Source organism: Stegodyphus dumicola, chromosome X1 (genome assembly GCF_044657685.1).
Source record: "Stegodyphus dumicola isolate Sdum_Otavi_A_Nest chromosome X1, ASM4465768v1".
Lineage (NCBI taxonomy): Eukaryota > Metazoa > Arthropoda > Arachnida > Araneae > Eresidae > Stegodyphus > Stegodyphus dumicola.
This window is the reverse complement of record NC_140780.1, coordinates 43477473-43499851: the sequence shown is the minus strand read 5'-3', so window position 1 is coordinate 43499851 and position 22379 is coordinate 43477473. Positions and strand designations below refer to the sequence as shown.

The 22379-nt window shown below is 32.0% G+C and overlaps 1 protein-coding gene across 3 annotated transcripts in view; it reads left to right on the top strand.

Moving 5' to 3' along the window:
- Positions 1 to 20588, top strand: part of LOC146993127 (UPF0462 protein C4orf33 homolog) — an 88898-nt gene extending 68310 nt beyond the window's left edge. Inside the window, exons 5-7 of one of the 3 annotated variants that reach the window (XM_085808119.1) lie at positions 1109 to 1299; positions 1433 to 1487; positions 20522 to 20588. In XM_085808119.1, coding sequence (XP_085664245.1) covers positions 1109 to 1299; positions 1433 to 1478 — 237 coding nt within the window. In that variant the 3' untranslated portion in view covers positions 1479 to 1487; positions 20522 to 20588. Of the gene's footprint in view, positions 1 to 1108; positions 1300 to 1383; positions 1488 to 20521 lie in introns of all 3 variants that reach the window. The other 2 variants (XM_085808118.1, XM_085808120.1) reach the window with 2 other exon arrangements.
- Positions 20589 to 22379: the final 1791 nt, after the last annotated feature.

The window sequence follows — 22379 nt, the reverse complement described above, 5'->3', positions numbered from 1 at the left end:
GCAGAGAGACATTATCTTCTGTAAGGAAGAAATTAGGACCAACTGATACAGCACTGTCTCACAATGGCAAGAATGATTTTGTAGCAACATATAGTTGGATTGCAAAAACAAATGTAGCACTAGACTTCATCCTGATACCATGCAGCTGTCGCAGAACTCTCTAAAGATGTGCAGCTGGGTGTGATATCCCTCTGAAGTACCAGCTCACACCCCGATGCTGTCATCTCTGAATGCGGGATGTTCTGGGTCTGATTTCATGTGTCTCATTCTGTCCAGATCCTTACCTTCTTATCATCTGATTCCAGGGTGAATCTTGATTTGTCTATGAACAGGAGGTTTCATCAATCTGAGACAGTCCAATTGAAATAGTGATGACACAACTTTAATCTTGCCCTTCTGGATTGGAATGGTTAATGGAACCTAAAAATGTGGTAGTCAGGCTTACAATATCTTCACGTGAAGCCTTCGGTGGCAAGTACTGGCGGATATCGTGTAAGTAATGCTGCAACATGGATGTAACAGTTGTGGTAGTTACATGACAGTTCTGCTTGGCTACAGGTGCAAGACACCCATCTTCAGAAAGGGTGGCAACCCTTGGTTGACCGGGCACAATTATCCAGACAACCAGTTAGAATTGTTTCCACATTCGAGAAGTCGCCAATATTCAACACTAAAGAAAAGAGCGACATCTTTGACTGACCTGCTTCGGTTTATCTTATAGCATGTCTGCATACTGCCTGCCATATATCTTTTTTCAACCTTAGAGACATGAAATAGCATCAAAAATCATCTTAAAAAAGTTATAAACACTCTTTATCAGCATTTATAAATGAACCTCCTTAAATTCCTCAGAATACCTTCAGTTACTGCCTAACGAGTATATGGCTGTAATGTACAATATTTGCATACTGCCAACTACATCTGCAGCGATTAGTAGCCGCTTAAATTTTGCTAACTTTCAGAAACTGGTGATTTGCATTGTATGCTTAATTTTTGGAAGCCACTGTACTTTAATATTATCATTTCTGCTCTTGTTTTAATTTTCTAGTTTAAACTTGTCTATGTAAAGAAGAATTCTTATATCTCTTAAATGCTCAATTTTAAATAGATGGGTCTGCCTATGACTTATGAGGTACAGTTCATCTGTAACCGCTGGCATGGTACTGCCAGAATTCCTAAAGCTTACTTCCCTCTTCGTACATATCATTTTAATGTGTATGCTCTTCATGGATCAGGCGAAGGTCGTCACTACGAAGCTTTATTTCCGGTGCCAAGAAATCGGTTTAAGCAACCAGACTTGTAAGCTTCTTTGTTCGGATTTTCTGGTTACTTATTTAACAGTTTAGATAAAGCCTATATTAATGTTGTTATTTTGCATTTCAGGCACAGAATAAGGGCCTTCGGGAAGCTTTATTTTTCGATAATTTTTCAGGTTAATCCTGCCCTTACCCTGTCTGATGTATGGCGTGAAGCTGTAGAAAATCATGGTATGTTGCACAGAAAGTAATTAAAATCTCAAGGTTGGATTTTTATTTTAAAAATGCATATAAATTTTTGGGATTTATAAAACCGTTTTTTTTACAACAGTACTTTTCTTAGAATTGATTTAGAAATTTATATGGAATTATGAACGTTGTCTTAGTTAATTATGGCACAGCACACTAAGGTGAAGGATGCTTTATGAAGAACCTTTCTGAAGGAAATTTGCTCATGCAGAGATTATTGTGATCTGTGTATAGCCAGAATTAGGGATTTTTTACATTCTCAAATCCGGAATTTCCAGATTTGTTAAATGTTCAATCATCATCTTTCTCAAATTTCGTATTAGATAAAATTTATCATTCAGAGATTACATAAATTGAAAACTCATGGACTATGTAAAAATATAACACCATATTAGACAATTAAATCGAAATTTAAACAGTTAAATTGTAGAGAAATACAAACCACTCATATTTTGGACTGCGAAAAGACTGAAAACAGAAATACCCAGTATTGGCAAAATTGATTACATTTGTTTCAACTTGATTCCATGGACCCATTTAATATATCGCTGATAAGAATGAACATGCTTCAATTGTGTTAGCCTTGTTATGGAGGCCATAAAATATTTATTTTCATATATAAAAATACGTGCGAAGCTTTTAGGGCAGAAAATCCCTTTGATTGGATACAGTCCCTCTGATAAGATAACTTTTGGAATAGCTGCATAGCTGACCAAAATTCTTCATACTCCATATGTCATTCTGTTTTTTTCTAGCAGTACCTTATCTCCAACATCTGCTGATATGCATACTTCAAGCTCTGATCTATTCCTAAAGGTTAAAGTGAAAAGCCATTATCTACATTAAAATGTTTTGCTGACTATACTGAACTTTAAATTGTTAAGAATGGAAAATGTAAATGCTGTAGTCACCCGTTAAAAGAAAGGAAGCTAAACTTCATTTATATGCATAAATGTTGGAAACTAAAATTGTTGCCCACTAGCGTCCACCAAGTAATTAAATCGCTAAACAGTTATTAATTTAGTCTGGGTTTTGAATCCCAGTGAAAACACTGGCCTGCATGTTTATTTTCATGGTTTTCTCCATGTGTAACGTTTATACGAGCCAGTTTCCCTCAAAAGTCCTTCACAGGTCATCCCTTCAGATACCAGAATGTGCATTGCCATAATCAAATAAAAAAAGCCAAAAATGCTGGTTGCTTTGGGAAATAATGCAGTAGAAACATAATTTGTAATATGTTAAGAAAATTATATTTTTGCCTAGCTTATGAAATTGTTTGAAAATATTCGTGTATAATTGTATGTATACGTATCACATTTACGAGGGCTATCCAGAAAGTAGATTACGTTTTGGAATAAAAAAATAAACAAAGTATAGGAAACAAATTTTATTATATACAGATGAAAGCCACACTCAAATACTACTTTTCTACATAGTCACCATACAAATTAAGGCATTTATCGTAGCGATGTACGAGCTTGGAAATTCCTTCGTCGAAAAATTCGGCCGCCTGCGCCTTCAACCACTTCGTTACCTCTTCTTGCCTTCCATCTTGCACAAAACTTGTGGTAACCAAGTTTTTCGCTGATGATTTCGTGCAACAAATTTCGCGAAATTTGTGGAAAACTCAAAGAAAGTTCCGTTATTGTGAAATTTCGATTTTCACGGACTTTAGCATCGACTTTTTCGAGAAGTTCGGCGGTCACTATGCTGGGTCTCCCACTTCGATCTTCGTCATGAACATTGGTTCGGCCATTTTGAAATCTTATGACCCACTGACGCACTCCACCTTCAGTGATAATGTTGTCCCCATACACTTCACGAAGCTGCCGATAGATTTCTATCGGTTTACAGTTTTTTGCAGTCAGAAACCTTATTACTGAGCGCAGCTCGCGGGATTTTCAATTAACGCAGACATTTCAAACCGTCACAGTATCTGAACGGAGCACAGCACGAACCTGTCACTAGCACGGCTAGATGCAGACTGAGCTGCGCAACGCTCTGACCCCAAGATGGCCGCGCTAGCCCCGCCCCTAGCGGACACAGACGGAAACGTAATCTACTTCCTGGATGGCCCTCGTATAAAATTATTTAAAATCGTGCTGGATCTTTACAAATAATTTTCAGGATTTCTGAAATGGGGTTACAATTAACTCTTTAATATTCCCATTGCACATGAATTGGTCAAATTTATCTCTTATCAGTATGTTTCTGTTTAATTTTTTAAAAAAATTTAATGGTGAAGAAATTTACCCCTTTATTTGGATCTCATTCTAGCAAATACCTTTTTTTTTATTTTACACAATGATGTTTCTAATATTCTTAACCATGATGTAGAAATATTTGTAGTAATTATTTAAAGGTCTGTGATGATTAGAGTATTTATTCATGTACCTGTTTTCTATAGAATATTTTAATACTGTTATTTTTTATCGTGTGAGTGAATAATTTTTTAAAACTATTTAAATGTTGTAGAAAAACTGCATTTTCTTGTCAGTGGTACTGTTCATATACTCATTTTCATACTACTTTTATTCTGGTATAACTGATTGTAAACGAAATTGTGATTCATCTTTCTACACAATTAAATACTCAAGTACTATTAAAAATACTTAATGTAGGTCAGGGGTTCTCAAACTGTGATCTGCAGGTTTCAAATGGACCATGGGTGTTTTCCTAGATTATACATTTTTTTCTTTTGCTCTGCATGAATAAAAGAATGCACATATACAGGGTGATTCTAAATTATTTTTACAAATTAAGAGGGGTGATAGTACTCATCCAGATGAGCAATAATTACCATAGAACATAGGATCACATTCCACTCTGAGAGGCAGAAAAGAAGAATATTAGAATTCCAACCTGAAGCGTGCAACAGTATTCGGAAAGCGAAAGAACGAGACCAAAAGTTGCATAATCGGTTTAGCGGAAAATACCCAGAATGTGCACAAAATAAAAAACTTGCCGTTCGAGTGTTAATTAGAGCTCAGACTTTGATGGCAAACACTCAAAAGCACATCTTTGTTTCACAAGGTCTCAACCTCGTAAATGATTGCAACAAGTTAATTATCTAATCAAGGGCTGAATATTATCAAAACTCCAACTTCTGCTGTATGCCGAGATTAGCATGAAAAGTTAATGCTGTGTTCTGGCTGTCAGAACTCGTGTCCGCTTCAAGGGGAATGAGTGCAGTACAGTAAGTCCAGGAGGACAGAATAGAAGATGGCGAAGGAGGAATAAAATGCTCAGCATACAGCAGAAGTTAGAGTTAATTGATAATATTCAGCCCTTGATTAGGGAATTAACTTTTTGCAATCTTTTGCGAGGTTGAGACTTTGAGAACCAGAGATATGCATCTGAGTGTTTGCCATCAAACTCTGAGCTCGAATTAACACTCGAACGCCAAGTTTTCACTTTTATCTGTTTTGTGTACTCTCTGCGAGTTTTTCACTAAACTGATTGCACAACTTTTTGTCTCATACATTCGCTCTTCCATCACTGATGTAAGTTCAGGTTGGAATTCTAATATTCCCCTTTTCTGCCACTCAGAATGGAATTCGACCCTATGTTCTATAGTAATTATTGCTCATCTGGATGAATACTATCACCCCTCTTAATTCGTAAAAGCAATTTAGAATCACCCATTAATTGTATATAATTTTAGCACTTTAGTTTGGTGTAATGAGGTTTCCACAGTTAAAGGATAACGTGAATGCTTTTCACCATTAAGTGAGTGCAATAATTTCTCACTAGTATAAAACTCGAATGCAGACAGAGCATGCCTCTAAAAATATTCTTTTTAAAGAGTGAAATGTTTAATTTGCTTTATGATTAAATTTTCCCAAATCTTCAGTAAAAAAAGAAATGACCTGATGAGCTAACATTTGATGTGGCTGGTTAATTTTTCCTCACTGAGAATTTCTGTTCTGTGAATGCTTTCTTTAAAAAATAAATAATAATAAAAAAAAACTGTTGTAGGTCATTTGAATATACTGAATGTGTTAGAAAATGCCTGTAACTGAAAATTCTTGCATTTACAGTAAATTTGCAACTAAAATACAAATAAATATGTAATTTTTTTGGCTATCATTCTTACTTTTAAATGCAGTAAAAATGATATATTAAGATCTTCTTAACCTTTGTTTCTGAACTGAATTCATTCTCTTTCCCCCTTCTTTTATATCAGTAAGACCCAAGACTTGCATGCATTTGCAACATTTGTAGAGAACGTGATTTCAAATTAGTTTCCTGATTTTCTAGTAAAGATCCATGGGCAAAAAATATGACTTTTCTACATCCTTGAGTTCTGCTTTTAACCACCTTATCAATGTTATTCATGCATAAATTTAATATTTTATTTCTGACATAAATGATTTTTGCTTAAGCTTATTATTGAAAATGTAAAAATGCCAGTTTCTTAAATGTTGATTTATAAATTTATGCAAGAATTGCAGAATCGTAGGTAACTAAAAGAGATCAGAAACAGACAATTTTACTGCAGATGCTACTCAACATTCAGTTTCAAAATAATCTCTATCATCATCCAGTACCACTGTCAGCATTCCTGCAGCTAATTTATGCCCTGGCAGTAAATATTGTCAGTCTTGGACACACAAAGGTCACGGTGGAACAGGTGGTAATTTATAGGTACTAGGTCTAGCGAGTACAGTGTTCCTCAGCCAAGTCTTTGAATGGTATTCTTGGTCATCTTTACCACGTGTAGACTTACTATGTCACGAAGACAAAACATATCCTTGCAATTAACCAATGCTGACTCTTCTGCAATGTATGTTGTACTTGTTACAACTGCTATGAGTACAGGCCCTCTGTGATGATGTGGCATGGTGGTAGTAGCTCATAATGCACAACTTGGGACTAGTCCACCAGATACAGCATAATCTTACATGGATGCAGAAGTGGTCTTGAGGTGTAAGGCACAGGGTCATGTGATGACCTGTCTAGTATGTTTGGGAATGTCATTTAACCACTTTTCATTACCTTTGAGCATTCTATTAAATATGGAGGTGTTGCAGTTCCAAGAAAGCAGAGGCTGTCACTTGTTCCTTTTTGGCTGCCAACAATGCATAGGATACCCACTTGCTCAATTAGTAATGTCTGACTTTTCTTCGGAAACCTTGAAGCATTTGACAAGTTCACCACATATTGGACTTCTGTCTTCCTCTGTGTCTGTCTTTAGGGCCTTGTTATCTGACAATCCATGCCCATCGCAGGCTTCATCAAAAAAGCTCAGACCTTCTGACCTGAACTTCTGGACCCAGTGCCTGGTGGTGTATTCGTTCATAGCTTCCCCACCAGCTATGCCTAACATACTTTAAACTTAATGCAGCTGTGGACAGGTGTACTTTACAGTAAACAGCTATGGGCAAGCTGGTTATTGTGTATGTGCAATGTGCTTATATTTATGTCGGTAGGTAACCCTCCAGCATATGAATAGCATTCACAAATAACTTTGTTTCCTTTCCATGAACACTTCATCAGATGCCACATCAAAAATGGCAACAGCTTTATCTACCTTGTATTTAATTGTAATTTATGAAGGAAATCAGAAATTGTGTAGCATGATAATGATCATAATTATCATGATGAAGAAAATATCTAAGTCTACATTAAATCAGACTGGATCAAAGGAATAATAGTAAACAGAGAGCATTTTTCTTTGCAAGGTTTATACACGAACACCAAACTGCTACATACATACAAATATGATGTCACACTTTCGCTTACAAATAAATACAGTCAAAAGTCGTTAATTTGGACACCCATAATCCGGAATGATCTATAATCCGGACCTCAAAGTTAGAAACTTTCTGCGCATGCATCGCGTTGACGCATGCGCGTAAGACCTTTACGGCTGCGAATATGCAGGTGCGCATGCGCAAAATACGTTTACGAATGTGCGTTTAATGCATAACGGATGGTATAAGCTAAGCTAAAATTATCTAATTCAGTTAATGTTGCAGATTGCGTTGTTCCTTAATCTTTGAATTGGATTTGGCTTATTATTTTTTGCAGACTGTTAGAGCAATTTTATAAAAGTAAGCTTGAAATTTCGATTATGTCAAATAGAATTTCTGATATATATTTACTAATATGTAAAGGATCTACAAAGCGAAAGTATGTTTCAAAGTCTATTAAACAAAAAGGGGAATTGCTGCAAAAAATGGATAAAGGCATATCCTTTGTTTATCTAACTTTAACGTTTGTTTATCTTTAACGCCGCGGCACGCAGTGAATTGGAAGTTGATCTGTCAGCACTATCCTTATCTTCAGCACAGATGTTTTTATTTTATTTGGCTTATAATTCCTTACTAAATGTAGTATTTCACCTCGATGTACTCCGTCTTTGATATGATTTAAATCAAATTCCTCGTCATTATAATTCACTTCCGATAGCGTAGAAAGTGACAGAGGTTATTAAAAACGAAAAAATTTCGATTGACAAATTAGTCGGCATTCTCGACACAGCAATTATAGGACTTGAACAGCGGAACTTTGTAACTAAACAAGAAATTATGTCTGTTTAATAGAATTAAAGAGAAAGTATTATCACATGAAACGAAGCAACTTACATTGAAAGAAATGTTTAATAAAGTAAACAAATAAATATTAAGCTTTTTCTTTTTGTAAATTTTGATACCCTTTAGATCATAATTGTTCTTTATTTCATAAATTACGGTTTCATACTTATAATTTTGTAATTTCTGCATGCCATCTTACCAGATTTAAACTGATGATCTATAATCCGGAATCGCTGAAGTCCCGACGAGTCCGGATTAACGACTTTTGACTGTACTATCACCATGTATCGGCAAGCTTAGAATACATAAACACAAACTTATATTTAACACTTCTTCCATGGATGTGTAAATGAATGCATCAATTTTACTGAAATTCAAGGTAATAAAATCTTTTCAGTTGGTCTTTAAACAACTTCCTTATCCAGCTGAATCTTACAAGATCTAATTCTGCTGTCTTAGCGAGAAAATAATTCTATAATCATACCTAACTTTCAATAACAGCGTTCTGCATTATCTCCTTATTTATATAAGGAGGTAATGTTTCCACATTTAAAGTTAATGATGATGTACATTATCATTAATTTTAAATGCGTAAGAAATTTTTGGAGTGTTTGAAAACATAACTGATCTTAGTTCTAGCAAATATTTTTTACAGAACCTTTTCTATAAATGCTCTAATAGTAACTGCCTATGTTTCCAATTTTTAATCAACTGAGATCTTGTGTACTCTAGTTTAGATTCAACTGAAGGTAAAACAGTCAATCTAGATACAGTTATAAAATAGGATGGACGAAGAGGATCTGTTTCATTTGGTTCATTATATTCTCAAGTTATTGACCTAGAATTACTTACAGCTTCATCTCAACTAAATAGAATAGAATTCTTTATAAGATAAAGAAGGACACAATGAAAACAATGAAATATACACTTTTATACCATCTTTTAAATAGAAATGTCCAGCAAAATCTACTCCACTTATTTCAAACTGTTGATTGTTCTCCACTCAGTCAGCAGGAAGAGGAGCCGATATCTTGTGTTCAACTCCAGCATTATATTTTTTTACAAAATTTATAATTTATAATAATAATATCATGTAACACAGATTTTATAAAATGTCTAGCATCTAAAATCCAAATTTCCCTCTTACATGCATTACAGTTTTGTTTACACCACTATAAAGTACTTTATCATGAGAGTGAGAAAAATAATTATTTGAAAATATTGTAGGTTGAATTTTGTCTGCAACTGACATTGATTTTAGTAATCTTCTAAACTTCTTCCAACTTTGTAACAATCCCTTTCATGAATTACTTGGATTTAATGATGCATGGATGATAAAGTGCAAGATTTCCTAAGAAACGTCGTTACGCTCATAGAAAAAATTCGCAATGCAAGAACTCTTGATAAACTTTCTGCAGGTTTCCGAGCTGTCAATTACATGATGAAAATTGCGGAAGACGAAAACTGATGCATTTTGAGAATGTCACCTCTTCCTTAATTTCTTGAATCTAGACCATCGTCGATGCTTGTCTTCACAAAATTTATCCCACTCATTAAAATTTCGAGATCATCACCAGGTTATTTTTTGGTCATAATTCGAAACTTTTCAACAGTTCTACAAGGGGTAGGGCCACCGTTCCACTTGGAGGCAATTTAAAAGTAGACTTGATTTTGCTTCAGAAATTACATTCACCAAACTTGAATTCTTGTCAATCCATGAAAATCGCATAGCATTCCAATCTTCAGAAGCAAGAGAAATTTGTAGAAACACCTTCTGAATATCTGACGGTAATGCAATTCGATGAAGTCAAAAATTTATTAACTCTTTCAAGAGCTCAGAAAAAAGATTTGTCCCATGAAGTAAATTATCATTTAAAGTCACATTTTCATCTTTCTACTTAAGTCTACCTTCATATCTATCTCCCTTTGAGTAATCGAGTTTTCAATTATTTGTAAAGCCATTTTTTTTATTTCGTTCTTGATCAGAAATATTTTTTGTTCCTATAGATTCAATGCCCCAAAATGATGTGATGCTTCTTGAAAGCTTCACACCTACACTTAGGTTTAAACACACATCGTGCACTAAAAGTCTGAAAATCTTCCTTGTATACACCAAGCAAACAAGGTTTTCATTGCTACTGCATAACTGCTTATCCTTTTTAATTCTTCACTTGCTATATTCCATACATTATCCATGCCAATTTAAACAGAAATCTCTTAACTTATTCTGTCTTCACCGCTGGGGGTCTGTTAAAGTAATGCCAAATGTTTGGAGTTTGGACTTAATTTCTGAATCTGGTATCCGAGAACATGAGACATTCAAGTAAAGTCCCCTCACTCGCATGCGAAAACCCTTTCCTCTAAGTAATGCAATAAATTTGTGGGAGTTTGTTTAGGAACACATAAATTCTCGCTATGCCATCGTATGGTGAGCATCGATAACAATACCAATGCTTACAGTTAGTTATTCTCGCAGGAAGGAAAATTTGTGTTCTTAAATGTGCGTTAAGTGACAGCGAGTACAATAAGAGTGAAATACTGAGATAAACTGCTCAAGCACGACCTTTACATCGTCTCCCCATAGTACCCACTAATGGGGGGAAGCGTAGCCAGCAACTTTACATTCATTCTTAGGAGTCAAATTCAGGACTCATTTAACCCCTGACATATATCTGCTTGATGGCTATAATTATATCAGCAGAGAGCCGCAGTCTCTCTCAAGAAAATTCACCTCATTTTTTGTTTCCATCCACTCATATCCTCATTCTGTTTCGCCCCGGAATTTTCATCAGCTATACTTTAAGCATATTTAGTTTGTGATGATAATAGAACTCACCCCCCCCCCATGATCAAAGCTTAAATTGGGCCGGAGCCCACCGGATTTTGGCTCCGGTACTTCTCAATTTTTGTAATAAATCATAATTCTAGCCGAAATGCACCGGAGCCCTGAATAAGAATGCTGCAGCACTTCTTTTATGTAATTGAATAGCAATTTAAGTAGAAATTTTCTCTCGAAAATTTTATTTTCATAGTAAAATTATATTAAAAATCACTTATTATATTTCAATTTCTCCTTACATTTATTTAATTTTAATTATTTCAATAAATAATTAATTAATTACCTGATAATTATGAATTAAATTATAATTAATTATATAATAATTATTGATTAAATAATTTGTAAACATTAATTAAATGGCTATTGATTAATTTGATAATAATTAACTATTTAATTTTTAAATTATTAATGTGTTTAATAGTCATTTTATTTATTTTTTTACTCTTGTTCCTCTTTGCTGACGGTCTTCCATAGAGCTTTGCCACTTCTCATCTTAGAAATTAAGCCCTGGTTACATCCAGAACACAACAAACATTTTCTGGTACATTTAAAAAGTTACATGTCTTTGGAGTTCAGTTCTGTACATCTGTATTTCATATGCTCCTCATCACAAAATATACATTTGTAGCCAATTGTTAACAAACCTGAAGCAGTCGGAACTTTCAGTTTATAAGTCAGATAAGATATTGTGTGTTGTTAATTATACAAATTTATTGTTTCTTGATTTTTTTTCCAAACTTGCAGCTTCTTGGCAATTAACAATTTTTAAGAATTCGATTATTTTTTAATATCAAATTCTGCTTCTATTTTGCAACTTTAGTTAAATTCTAAATTTAATTCCGCTGGAAGTTTTTGCAAAATTATAGAGCAGAGAATATTTCCAAAACTTCCAGAAGTAAAGTTCAACGAGTCTCAACTTCGGATGTTGACTTTACATTCATCATACAGTTTATGCAGTAGTTTAACATTTGAAATGTTTCCCACTAGTTCAAGAGATAGTAGTTTATTCATATGCGAAGTGACGATTACACCTTGTCTTCCAGGATATCCTTTCAGTATTTCTATTGCTGAATCATAATTCTGATCACTTAAAGCAAAACTGAAATTGCATTACCACTAAATTAAGCACTAAAGCATTACCACTAAATTAGGATTTTATGAATGCACATTTTTCAGTTTTTTTTCGGTTTTCATCAGTCCACTATTGTGAATCAGATTTTTATACTTGCTGCAAAAGTTCAACCATTTACATATGTCTTCATAATGAGTTTCAATTTGCAGACATGGTAGCTTCATTTCTTTTGTTTCTTCTGTTGATGTAACATTTGCCATTTCATTCTAATGTATTACTACAATTCTAGAATATTCTGAAGTCCTTTTTCAAAAATCACTGTATTCTTCCTTGCGTTATTACAGTTTTATCTCAGTATTCTTAATTTTGTGTAGCTTCATTTTCAGTCTCCTCCAAAGTCAGTTTCATATTTTGATTTCTGAATCTAAACTTTTCTGTTTGTTGATTTCTTTCAATTAACTGTTTGTATAAATTCTCAATCTCTTTTCTTTTGTGGAATATGATTTTCTAAACTCATTTCGACTTTGGTTAACTGTTTTATTGTTAACTGCCTTACAACAGATTGTTTCCTTTTCTAATATTCAAGCGTACCCTCGTTTTCAAAATATTCAGTGTGTCAATTATTTTGATTTGTTGCATTCCTGGGAAGTAGGCACCATAAAGAAAATATACAAGACTATATTAAATCAGACTGTATCAAAGGAATAATAGTAAAAAGATGGCATTTTTCTATCCAATGTTTATTCATGAACACCAAAGGTGAACAACAAAAATATGCGCAAAAATGACATCACAGTTTCTTTGCAGATAATATCTACTGCCAAGCTGAAAATTCATAACCACAAATTTATATTCTATTGCCAAGATGAAAATTCATAATCACAATTTTATATTTGACACATTGTGCACTAGTTTGTAGAACAAATTATTTCTATCAAGGCAGTTGGTACAGAAAACTAAATAGATCGTTATAAGGTCATTTGTAAAAAATAGAAAGTGTATAACAATTTATTGCTTTCAGACTTTTAATGCTGTGGCTATAGACTATAGTATTGTGTCATTTTATTGCTATTAAATTAGTACTTATCTGAAATTCACTATTTTAATTTGCATTTTTGCTTGTTGAAACAGTGCCTGCTTACTTTTCTGAATCCTAATGAGGATGTTTTGATTTATGCAAGCCAAATTATATGAGTCATTTAAGTGATTGTTCCATCTTAATGTGAACATCATTTTGAATTTTAAGTAACAATATGTATTTGGGCTTGTGTGAAATTATCATTAAATCTCTGCTGCTTATTATACACATATGTTTTTTAATATTTCTTAACATCTGTTGAAATCGCCTCTTCAATGTTATGTGACAATAAGCAGTAATTATGTGTTAGAAGTTTTTCATATACGTACAACTTACTAGTAAATTCTTGTAGCATGAATATTTATAAAATCTTTTTAAACATTCCATCATTTAAGCATCAGTTATTTCCAGTAGCATTTATTATTACATTTTCATGTTAGACAATATTATGATTTGTTGGTAAAGTGGTTAATCTTAGTTACCCATGTAATGATTATTTTTATTAAAATTGATATGACTTGTTTATTTCTGTAATTGTGAAATTTATATACAATTATGTTAAAACTTTATAACTATATTGCTTAAAATGTCCTAACTTTAGTGTAGTTAGGCAATGCAATTTAGGAACCAAGTTACTTTAGTTGAATTGTCGTAAAGTTTGTGCATGAAAATTATTATTTTTTTTTTCTTTTTCGTCCCCTTCTCAAATCAGTCAGTTGGAAGGATCTAATGTATTGTACACTCTATTAACCCGTTATTTATTTGACTGAAAGTGAACAAATGAAAGATACTTTGTTTGTAGGAAAGCAAAAATGCATGAAAAACATCAGATATTATTCAGGTTTGACAAAATAAACTGATCAGCACTTTTTGGTTAGGAGAGTGAAATTTGGCAACAAATGTTAAATGTTGGTATGAAATCTAACCAGAGATTAGGAATAGCGACTTTAACGATTATAAACAGCTTCATGAAAGAAATGGATATTTTGAAAGTCGTAAATAAATACAAAAACAAATATGGAACTTCAGAAATAAAAATGCCTGTAGTTATTCCATTCAACAGTTGTACAGTGCTTCATTCACTGTTGCAGTTGACTCAACCTAGAAAGTGAGCTGTATCGTTAGAGTCGACCACAGAGCCCAATAACTTTTCAGTATCCCCTCTCAAATCAAGGTTTCCGGGAACCAACATTTTGATGGGGATTTTTTTCATATCTACATTAAAAGTTAAAAACTCTGATATGGACACCACATGTCTTCCTTATATGGCCTATTGAGTTATACACGATTTTTGCTGCTCTTCATTTAAACTTATTTCCTCATATGATTCTAAATTAATTAACTGATTCCTCGAGGCAAGTTGAAAATGAAATCAAATATTGCAAATTTTGATTTAAATACCGCCGCTCTGTTTTTTTTATATGGGAGTCAAACTTTTTATATATTTTTTCATAACAAGTATAAAACAGATGTAAGTATAGGAACCAGGAGACTACGTGAAAAGTTAAATTTTGTTATTTGTCTTTTTTTTTTTTTTTTTTTTTTTTTTTTATTTGACGTTGCTGAAAAATATTTTGTCTATAATGCGATATGACTACAACCAATGATGGCGAAATATTAATTTATCAGTTATTTTATGATTTATACATTTCCTGTCACTTTTTCCCCACCGTTTCCAAGCCAGAATGCAAATTAGCTCACATGTATTTAAATTCCGTCTTTAGATTATAAGACAGAGTGTGTTCTGTCTCTCAAAGCCACTTACCAGGTTGCTAGCTTAGAAAAGATTTGTTGTCTTCGGCCTTGTGTAGTATCGCTGATATTGAATCTCCATGCCATCTTATTTTTCAGATATTCTTACATTTTAATGCTAAGGAAATGACGAGTAGGGAAAGAAAGCTTTAATACATCAAAATGGTTTTAAAATGATGGAAAAAATTAATAATTAACATGTATTGTATTTGTGCATATAAACTTGTAAATTGAAGTAAAACAAAATTAAATACAAATATTTTAAATATTCAAGATTTTATTATCATAAGATTATATACACAAAAAATAGTATTGAAAATAATGCACATCAGAGTTATAAACTATTTAAACCTGACAACTGAAAAAAAAAAAAAATGTGAAAAACTGTGAAAGAAGTAAGAAACATGAACAGAAAAGAAAGGAAGAAGAGAGATAATTTTAGATTTGTTTGTAACTTTTATTCGGGATTAAACCATTATCATGAGATTTACGCAAATAAATTAATTGTATAATCAAACTTTAAACAAGAATTTGTGTAAGGTCTACAGTGCCCAGAAAAAGTAGTAATTCTTACCCCCAGCCAAATCACTCTTCGTATTTACGAGAAAATGACATGTGGCTACAGTACAAAATCGTTTCCTAAAAGGGGAGTTCTGGTAATTCTAATGAACTTTAAGAGTCTTGCAATTTTGCCATCTTTATCATGTGCTCGCTTCAAGAAATTCAGAACTTGTTCTCACAACAAGCCCAGCAACAATCTGTTCTTATTTATCACTAATGACTTGAAAGCACTCTTCTGGAGGGTAATCAAAACAAAAGCATACATCTTTTCTGCTTTGTATTTGTCAGTGGAAGATTTAGAGTATGTAATACTGAATTCAGCTTTTTTGTCTGCTTCCAAGGGCCACCTAACTGCGTCACATGATGCAGATGCCCCATGGAAACTTGAAAGAAGATGGATTCTATTCATATATGTAGTATTTATAAAAGAATCTGTCTTCTTTTAAGTTTAAACATGTAAATGTAGTTCAGCAGGACTTTCAAGGGCATCCTAAGCCTTCTGGTCCCTATGCGACGGCATTCTTTGCATACCCTTATTTACGTCACCGGCGCTGACATAGTATAGTAGTTTACCTGAACAGCTATTAGAAAAGAAATGCACAGACCTTTGAATCGGCCAGCATCCAGTATGTAAACCTTTCATTTCTTTGCATAATACCTCGCTGCAGAGCCATTTCGGTGCTCGGGTAAAGTATAGTTACATTTTATGCTTTTCAAGTCTTTCTGTATGGATAATACTTGGTCTTAGAATAATTTAATCATAATTCTTTGTGATTTGGGACTTATCAAATTGCATAATCCATACTTATTCTTCATCCCTTTTTTCCCTTCTAAATGAGTATGCAATAAGAAATTAACTGGAAATGTTTAAAGCAAAATCTATCAACCAGGAAAAAATTTCATAGTTTTGAGGGGGATACGCTTATGTTTTTATTTAGCTGTTAAATATTTAGTTTTAGTTTATGATTGTAAAAACTACCTTTATTCATTATTTGGTGTTTATCGATGTTTTCTATACTTTCTGTTTAATTTATAAAAACACCCAATGTAAATAAATAATGTACATGTATTTTTCTAGTTTTGGAAAGAAGGGGGGATGATCTAGCAATGGTGAAAGGGGGTGCATGGAGTAAACCACTGGTCTAAGGAAAAATTACTAAGTTGTTGTTCATTCTTCTTGCTTATGTGTAATGAAATCATTGTATAGCTACTCATGAGGTGAAGTAAAGAGATCGGTACATAAATAACTGATGCGCAGCTAACCAAAAAAAGTACTAGTACTTGTCATTCAGAAAAAGAAACTTTAATCCAAATAGCATTTCCATGGTTCTGTAATTATTATATCTACAATTTACTGTTCAGTCTGATTTACCATCAGATTTAAATATAGTAATTGTATGCTTTTTAAATACTTGAAAAATATTTGAACAGTTTTTCAATGATAAAACTTTTTTTAAATCCTGCTTTATTAAATAAAACCAAACTTCTACATGATCTCAAGTAGTTTATTTATTATTATTTTAATTTTAGGCTTTTGTAAATATAAGTTGATGTTGTGAACTTATTAATATAGTTGTAAAGAGAATTTTGTTCAACATTTTACAAGGTACAGGGTTCGTACAGTCCTTAAGATTCCTTAGAAGTCCTTAAATTTTTTTGAATCGATTTTTGGTCCTTAAAAGTCCTTAATTTTGGCCAAAATCAGTAGAAGGTCCTTAATTTTAATCATTTGAAATTTCTGTCTGTTTTTACGACTGCCATTTTGAGTGTGAATTAGCATTTCGGAGGAATATTTTGGGCTATTCACTGACGTATATGGTTATCTTTTGAATGGGTTCATGGGTTGTAATTTGTTTCTATTTCTAATATTTACTCGAGTTTCATGGGATACTCGAGTTTTTAAGCAGGATGTGAAACATCAGCATTTCGAAATTCATTTTTTTTTGTAATAAAGAGCTCTTAAACAATTTTCGCTTTTGAGGATGTGAATTCTTTTTTTAAATGGTTCTAAATTTGGCGATTTTAACATCAGTTTCTATAGAAAATTTTTAATTTCAAAATCTGAGAATTTTTCGATGAATTTTTTTAAACATCGTAACATTGATAAATTTCATTAAAATAATGGTAATATATTGAAATTACATTTTAAAAAATAACATTAAAATAAACCATTTTTATTTTTTGCTGTTATAATTTAAAGTTTCATTTTAGCAACTTATTATACAATATTTTAAATCTGAAAAATAAACAATATATAATGCTATAAAGCACATTTTACAAAACAGCTCTTAGCAAAAGCAAAATTAGCTATGTAATTCATTAAAAAGTCTTCTTTTTAATTTTTCATAGTAAGCGTTTTTCCCATGTAATTGTCTCAGAATATTCAAAATTCTCAGAATATGCATCAGTTTTCTCGATAAAATTAATTTTACACTTTTTCTCTCCCCCCCCCTTTTTTATCCAAAATTTTTCTGACTTTTTGCTGTTACAGAATTGGTTGAGATAACTTTTCTTTAGTATTTTTTACATTGCAGCGTGGAAAATTTAGAAGGATTTGAAGGCAAGCTTTATAGATCCACGATTCTAGAAGATTCGAGAAATATGTGACAAAATGAAAAATGTCTCCATGGTATCAACACGTAATGGATGTATTTTTCAGAAAGTTTGCGATGAATTTCTTATTTTTTGGAGAACGTCTAGAAGAACAATGAAGACATAATATTTTAATGTTTTACTCCTGATACTAGAATCTTTTTCTTAACATGTTTATCTTCCCTTTATTTTCTCTACTTTTCACTAGACACAGCATGGAAAATATCAAAGATGCTTCTAATCTAATTACTTGGAAAGAAAGGAAAGATTATAGAACGGGATTTTTTTATTAATAAAGAAATTGCAAACTTACAATTTAAAAGGTCCATCTAATATGTCTTAATGCATCATACACAGATCTGGCACTAGGCATTTTCAGAGATAGCATTCTGATGCAATCTCTGTAGATCCTAAATTCAACTGCATAGTACCTTTCTAAATTCTGCTTCTTATGCCTGCTTTAAATTATAAAAGTTTTGCCATTTATAGACTTTGTTGTTTGGTGTGTCACTAAATTCTAAAAATTCTGCCGCACCAGCTCTGTAAATGGCCTTTACCATATATATTTCATATTTCTTCTGAATTTCATATTACTAAAGAAATTAAATTAGTCACTTTTTCTATACATTCTAAATGCATTTAAAGTGTTTTTTAGAAAAACAGAAATATTTATTTAAATCCAAAAATTCTAAAATGAAAAGGAAACATGCTGAAGAAAGAAACTGAATACATAAAGAAAATTATTCTTCAAAGATATGTGCAGTCATTATTATGTAAATTACCCAATTTTTTATGCTTTCAGCGTTTACTATAATTTTCCATTTCAGTTTCCTCATGTGATAGGGTTACTGAGCCAGATTAAATTAAATTGTATAATCTTTGACCACTAGTCCACATCTTTAGTTTGAATTTGACTGTTTGATAAGTTAGGAGATAAAGCATGCAGAAACTAGTGAGAGCATTGGTTTGCATATTGACGCAAATCTCTAATTATTGTTAGAAAAGATGCTTAAAGAGAAGGAAATCAATATAAGCTAGCCAAAATGTTTGAGAAGGCTTCAAATTAAAATGATGGATAAATATTTTGTTGATTGTTGTTGTTACAAACATACATGTTTTGTAGCTTTTAATGTGTAATTATTCTAATATTATTTAAGAATCAGTGTTATAAATTACATGCATTTTAAACTGAAAAATTTTATTAGATTTGAAAATTTATTAGATTGATGAAATTTTATTAAATTTTGATTTTAATAGGGCTTTTTAAAAATATTGTTAAAAAAATAAAATTTAATAGTGAGCATGTAAATCCATAATGACTAAGGTTATCTATTTACCTAATTTTATTATTTATAACTAACTGCTTACGCTTAAAAATTATCTCCACATATTAAAGTGAGTTATTGCCTTTCATTAATACTCACTATGGTCGCAAGATAAAACACAAAAATGTAGAAATTCAAGTAAAACTTATTCTTTGCATTTAATGAGACTTAAAATAATACAAAACAACTTATCACCTCTGGTGCTTGAATTACTTATTGGAACCTGAAAGTATATTAACTGGGTTACAACCCCTGGAATTCTGCACAAAGCTATGACACTAACTGCATCGAACAGAGCCTGACTAACTTTCAACACTTTCTAACTGTGCCTACATCAGGCCTTTCAAGTTTGTTCTAATCAGCAGGTCTTTCTCTAGACAAGCAGCAGCGGTGATAATATTGTCTTTTGTTTATGAATCATGCTGATTATGATCTTACTTCTCATTTTAGCATATGCTGTTTGACATAAAGTCTTCCTGCTATTTATTAAACCTCTAGACCAGCAGTTCTCAACCTTTACGTTTACCATCAAAACAAAAATTGAAAACCTTTAGTACCACCACTATAAAAAGTACTACCACCACCAATCTTGAACAAAGCGGCAGATCACATAAATTTACAAGTGGTAGAGAAAAAACTCAATCAGGATGTTGGAATTTTAATTTTTGAAATAAATAGTTAGAAATACTTTGCTTCTTTGTGTACCACCTATTTTTTCTTGTGTACCACCAGTGGTACACTTACCACCGGTTGAGAACCTCTGGTCTAGACTGATCAAGTATGCGACAAAATGAGACATAACAAAATGAACGTAAAGCTAACTATTAGTAAAACGTAAATGTCACTTATCTTCTTTCAAATATTTCCAACCTATTATAAGCGTAAAATATTTAATGCTATTTGATAAACTGCATGAAGTTTATTATATTTTCAAACTTATTAATAATTATGTTAATTAATTCATGTTTAGTAATAATGCATACTACTTAGGGATCAATTTTATTTTTAGGATGATATTACAAAAGTTAAATTCAGGCATAGAATAATATTTTTAATTGAATTTATTCAGTTCCCATTTGCTCATAGGTCCTCAATTTTTTTCATTAATGGTTCTTAAAAAGTACTTAATTTCCGTGCGCAGAAATGTGTACGAACCCTGAAGATATTTAATTTTTTTTTTCCCTTTCATAGTGTAAATGATGGGCATTTATTTTTGCTGAAATTTCTAATTAATGTATAATGTATCATTTTATTGCAGAAAAAGGGTTAAGCTGCAAGGCTAGTGATACCAAATGAAGTATTTTTGTTCATTGAAGTGCAGTAAGGTAAGTTCTTTTTAGTTCACTATAGCTATTGCAGCTACATTATTTAAATTTGCTATTTAAAAATTTTCTTGACATTTATATCTTAGTTTAATATGTATCTGTAAGGCGAAGAACTTGCTGAAAAAGAAGCATAAGTTGCAAAGTGATAATTTTCATGGAGAAAAAAGTCTGTATTTTTCTTTCCTGTATAATTTACTCTTTCTTGTACTATATGAATATCGCATTCGTGGTATTTAATGCTGGAGAAAAATAATTGCATACTTGGTCATTTCAACTTTATGAATAACAGCTTTATTAAACTTCAAAAAGTAACTCTTTTTTAAAAAATAATATTAAATTGTTAAGCGATCGCCTGCTAATTACTATATGTCATCGAAAATGTGTTTTATTGTTGCACTTTTTTCAGTTTCCTAAACTCGTAAATTTCATTTTAGTATTCTAGGTATCTTATTTATATTACGCTTCATACTTTGCATTTAGCAGTTTAGGTTGAAACAAAATAATTGTTTCGTTGTGTTTCTGAATGTTGCAATATCTGCTGTTGGTCTTTTTATATTTGTGATTCTAATAATTGCTGTAATATTTTGTATTAGTGATGTTAAATTTTATAAATAATGGTAATAACATTGAAATTATCACAGTTTGATGTGTTAAAAAAGTTATCTTTTCCTTAAAAGAAATATTTGTTTTCTTGTATCATCTTTTTCTTTTGTGTTTTTCAGTTTGGTTTTGTTATGAATGCAGAGGTCAGCAATTAATTAAATTTTTTAATATTATCTATTTGAATTGTAAGAGTATTAAAACTTAATCAACAGTTATTCATTATGCTATTCAGAAGTATATTTCATTCTTTATATGTATACAATATACAGACTTTGTAAGAGGTGAAAATGATCATTATTATTACCATCTACAGTATAGGTAAAGAAAAGCTTTCTAAGGTTAGATGAACATGGTGAAACATGAATAATGTTGAATATAATGTCTAATTCAACTGATTAATAATCCAGTCTATACTCCCTGATGGATCTGTACCTTTCATGAAAATCATAGTAAAAGTGCATCGTGTAAGGACATGTAATTTGGCTAGCTGCTTTTCAAAAAAATTATATTTAATTTTATATTTTAAAATATTTTAATTAACAATTGAAAAGCTGTAAAAAGAAGGGCCCAGCTCCACATTTTTAAATTTTCAGAAAAATTTTTAAAAATTTCAAAATCTAATTTTTTAACTTGTTCTAATTTTTTTCATTATTAAAAGCGTTGTTCAAAATGATTTTTAATGGCTATTACTGTAGCAGAATGGGGACTTCTGTTAGGTTACAGTATTGTTTAAATTTAGTAGCTAGGATTCTTGCCCCAGTGGTCATTAAATTGCCTATTTTTGGGTGATAAAAATTTAAGAGACAATGCCTGTGAGAGAAGGTTTATTAGCAAATGAAAGAGAATGTTTATAACACATGAAAAAATAAAACAGCATAATAAGTAAACAAAACCTTAACCTTTAGCGGTTCAGCTCAACTGTACAACAGTCTCCATCGCTTGAGATTTTCAGAAACTACTACTCGGAAATAAGTCCTTTTTACTCCAAGCCTACAAAAATACCAGCTCCATCTCTTGAGATTTTCTGAAACTACTACTCCAAGCTGAGCTCTCTTTACTCCAGTGCAAACAATAATTTTTTCCAGCAGAAACTTCCCAGGGACTTAAAAGTCTACCAAAATTGGAGCTGGGCCTTTCTTACTGAAAGCATCAGAATGATTTCTTCCAAAATATTTTGATTGCCACTGT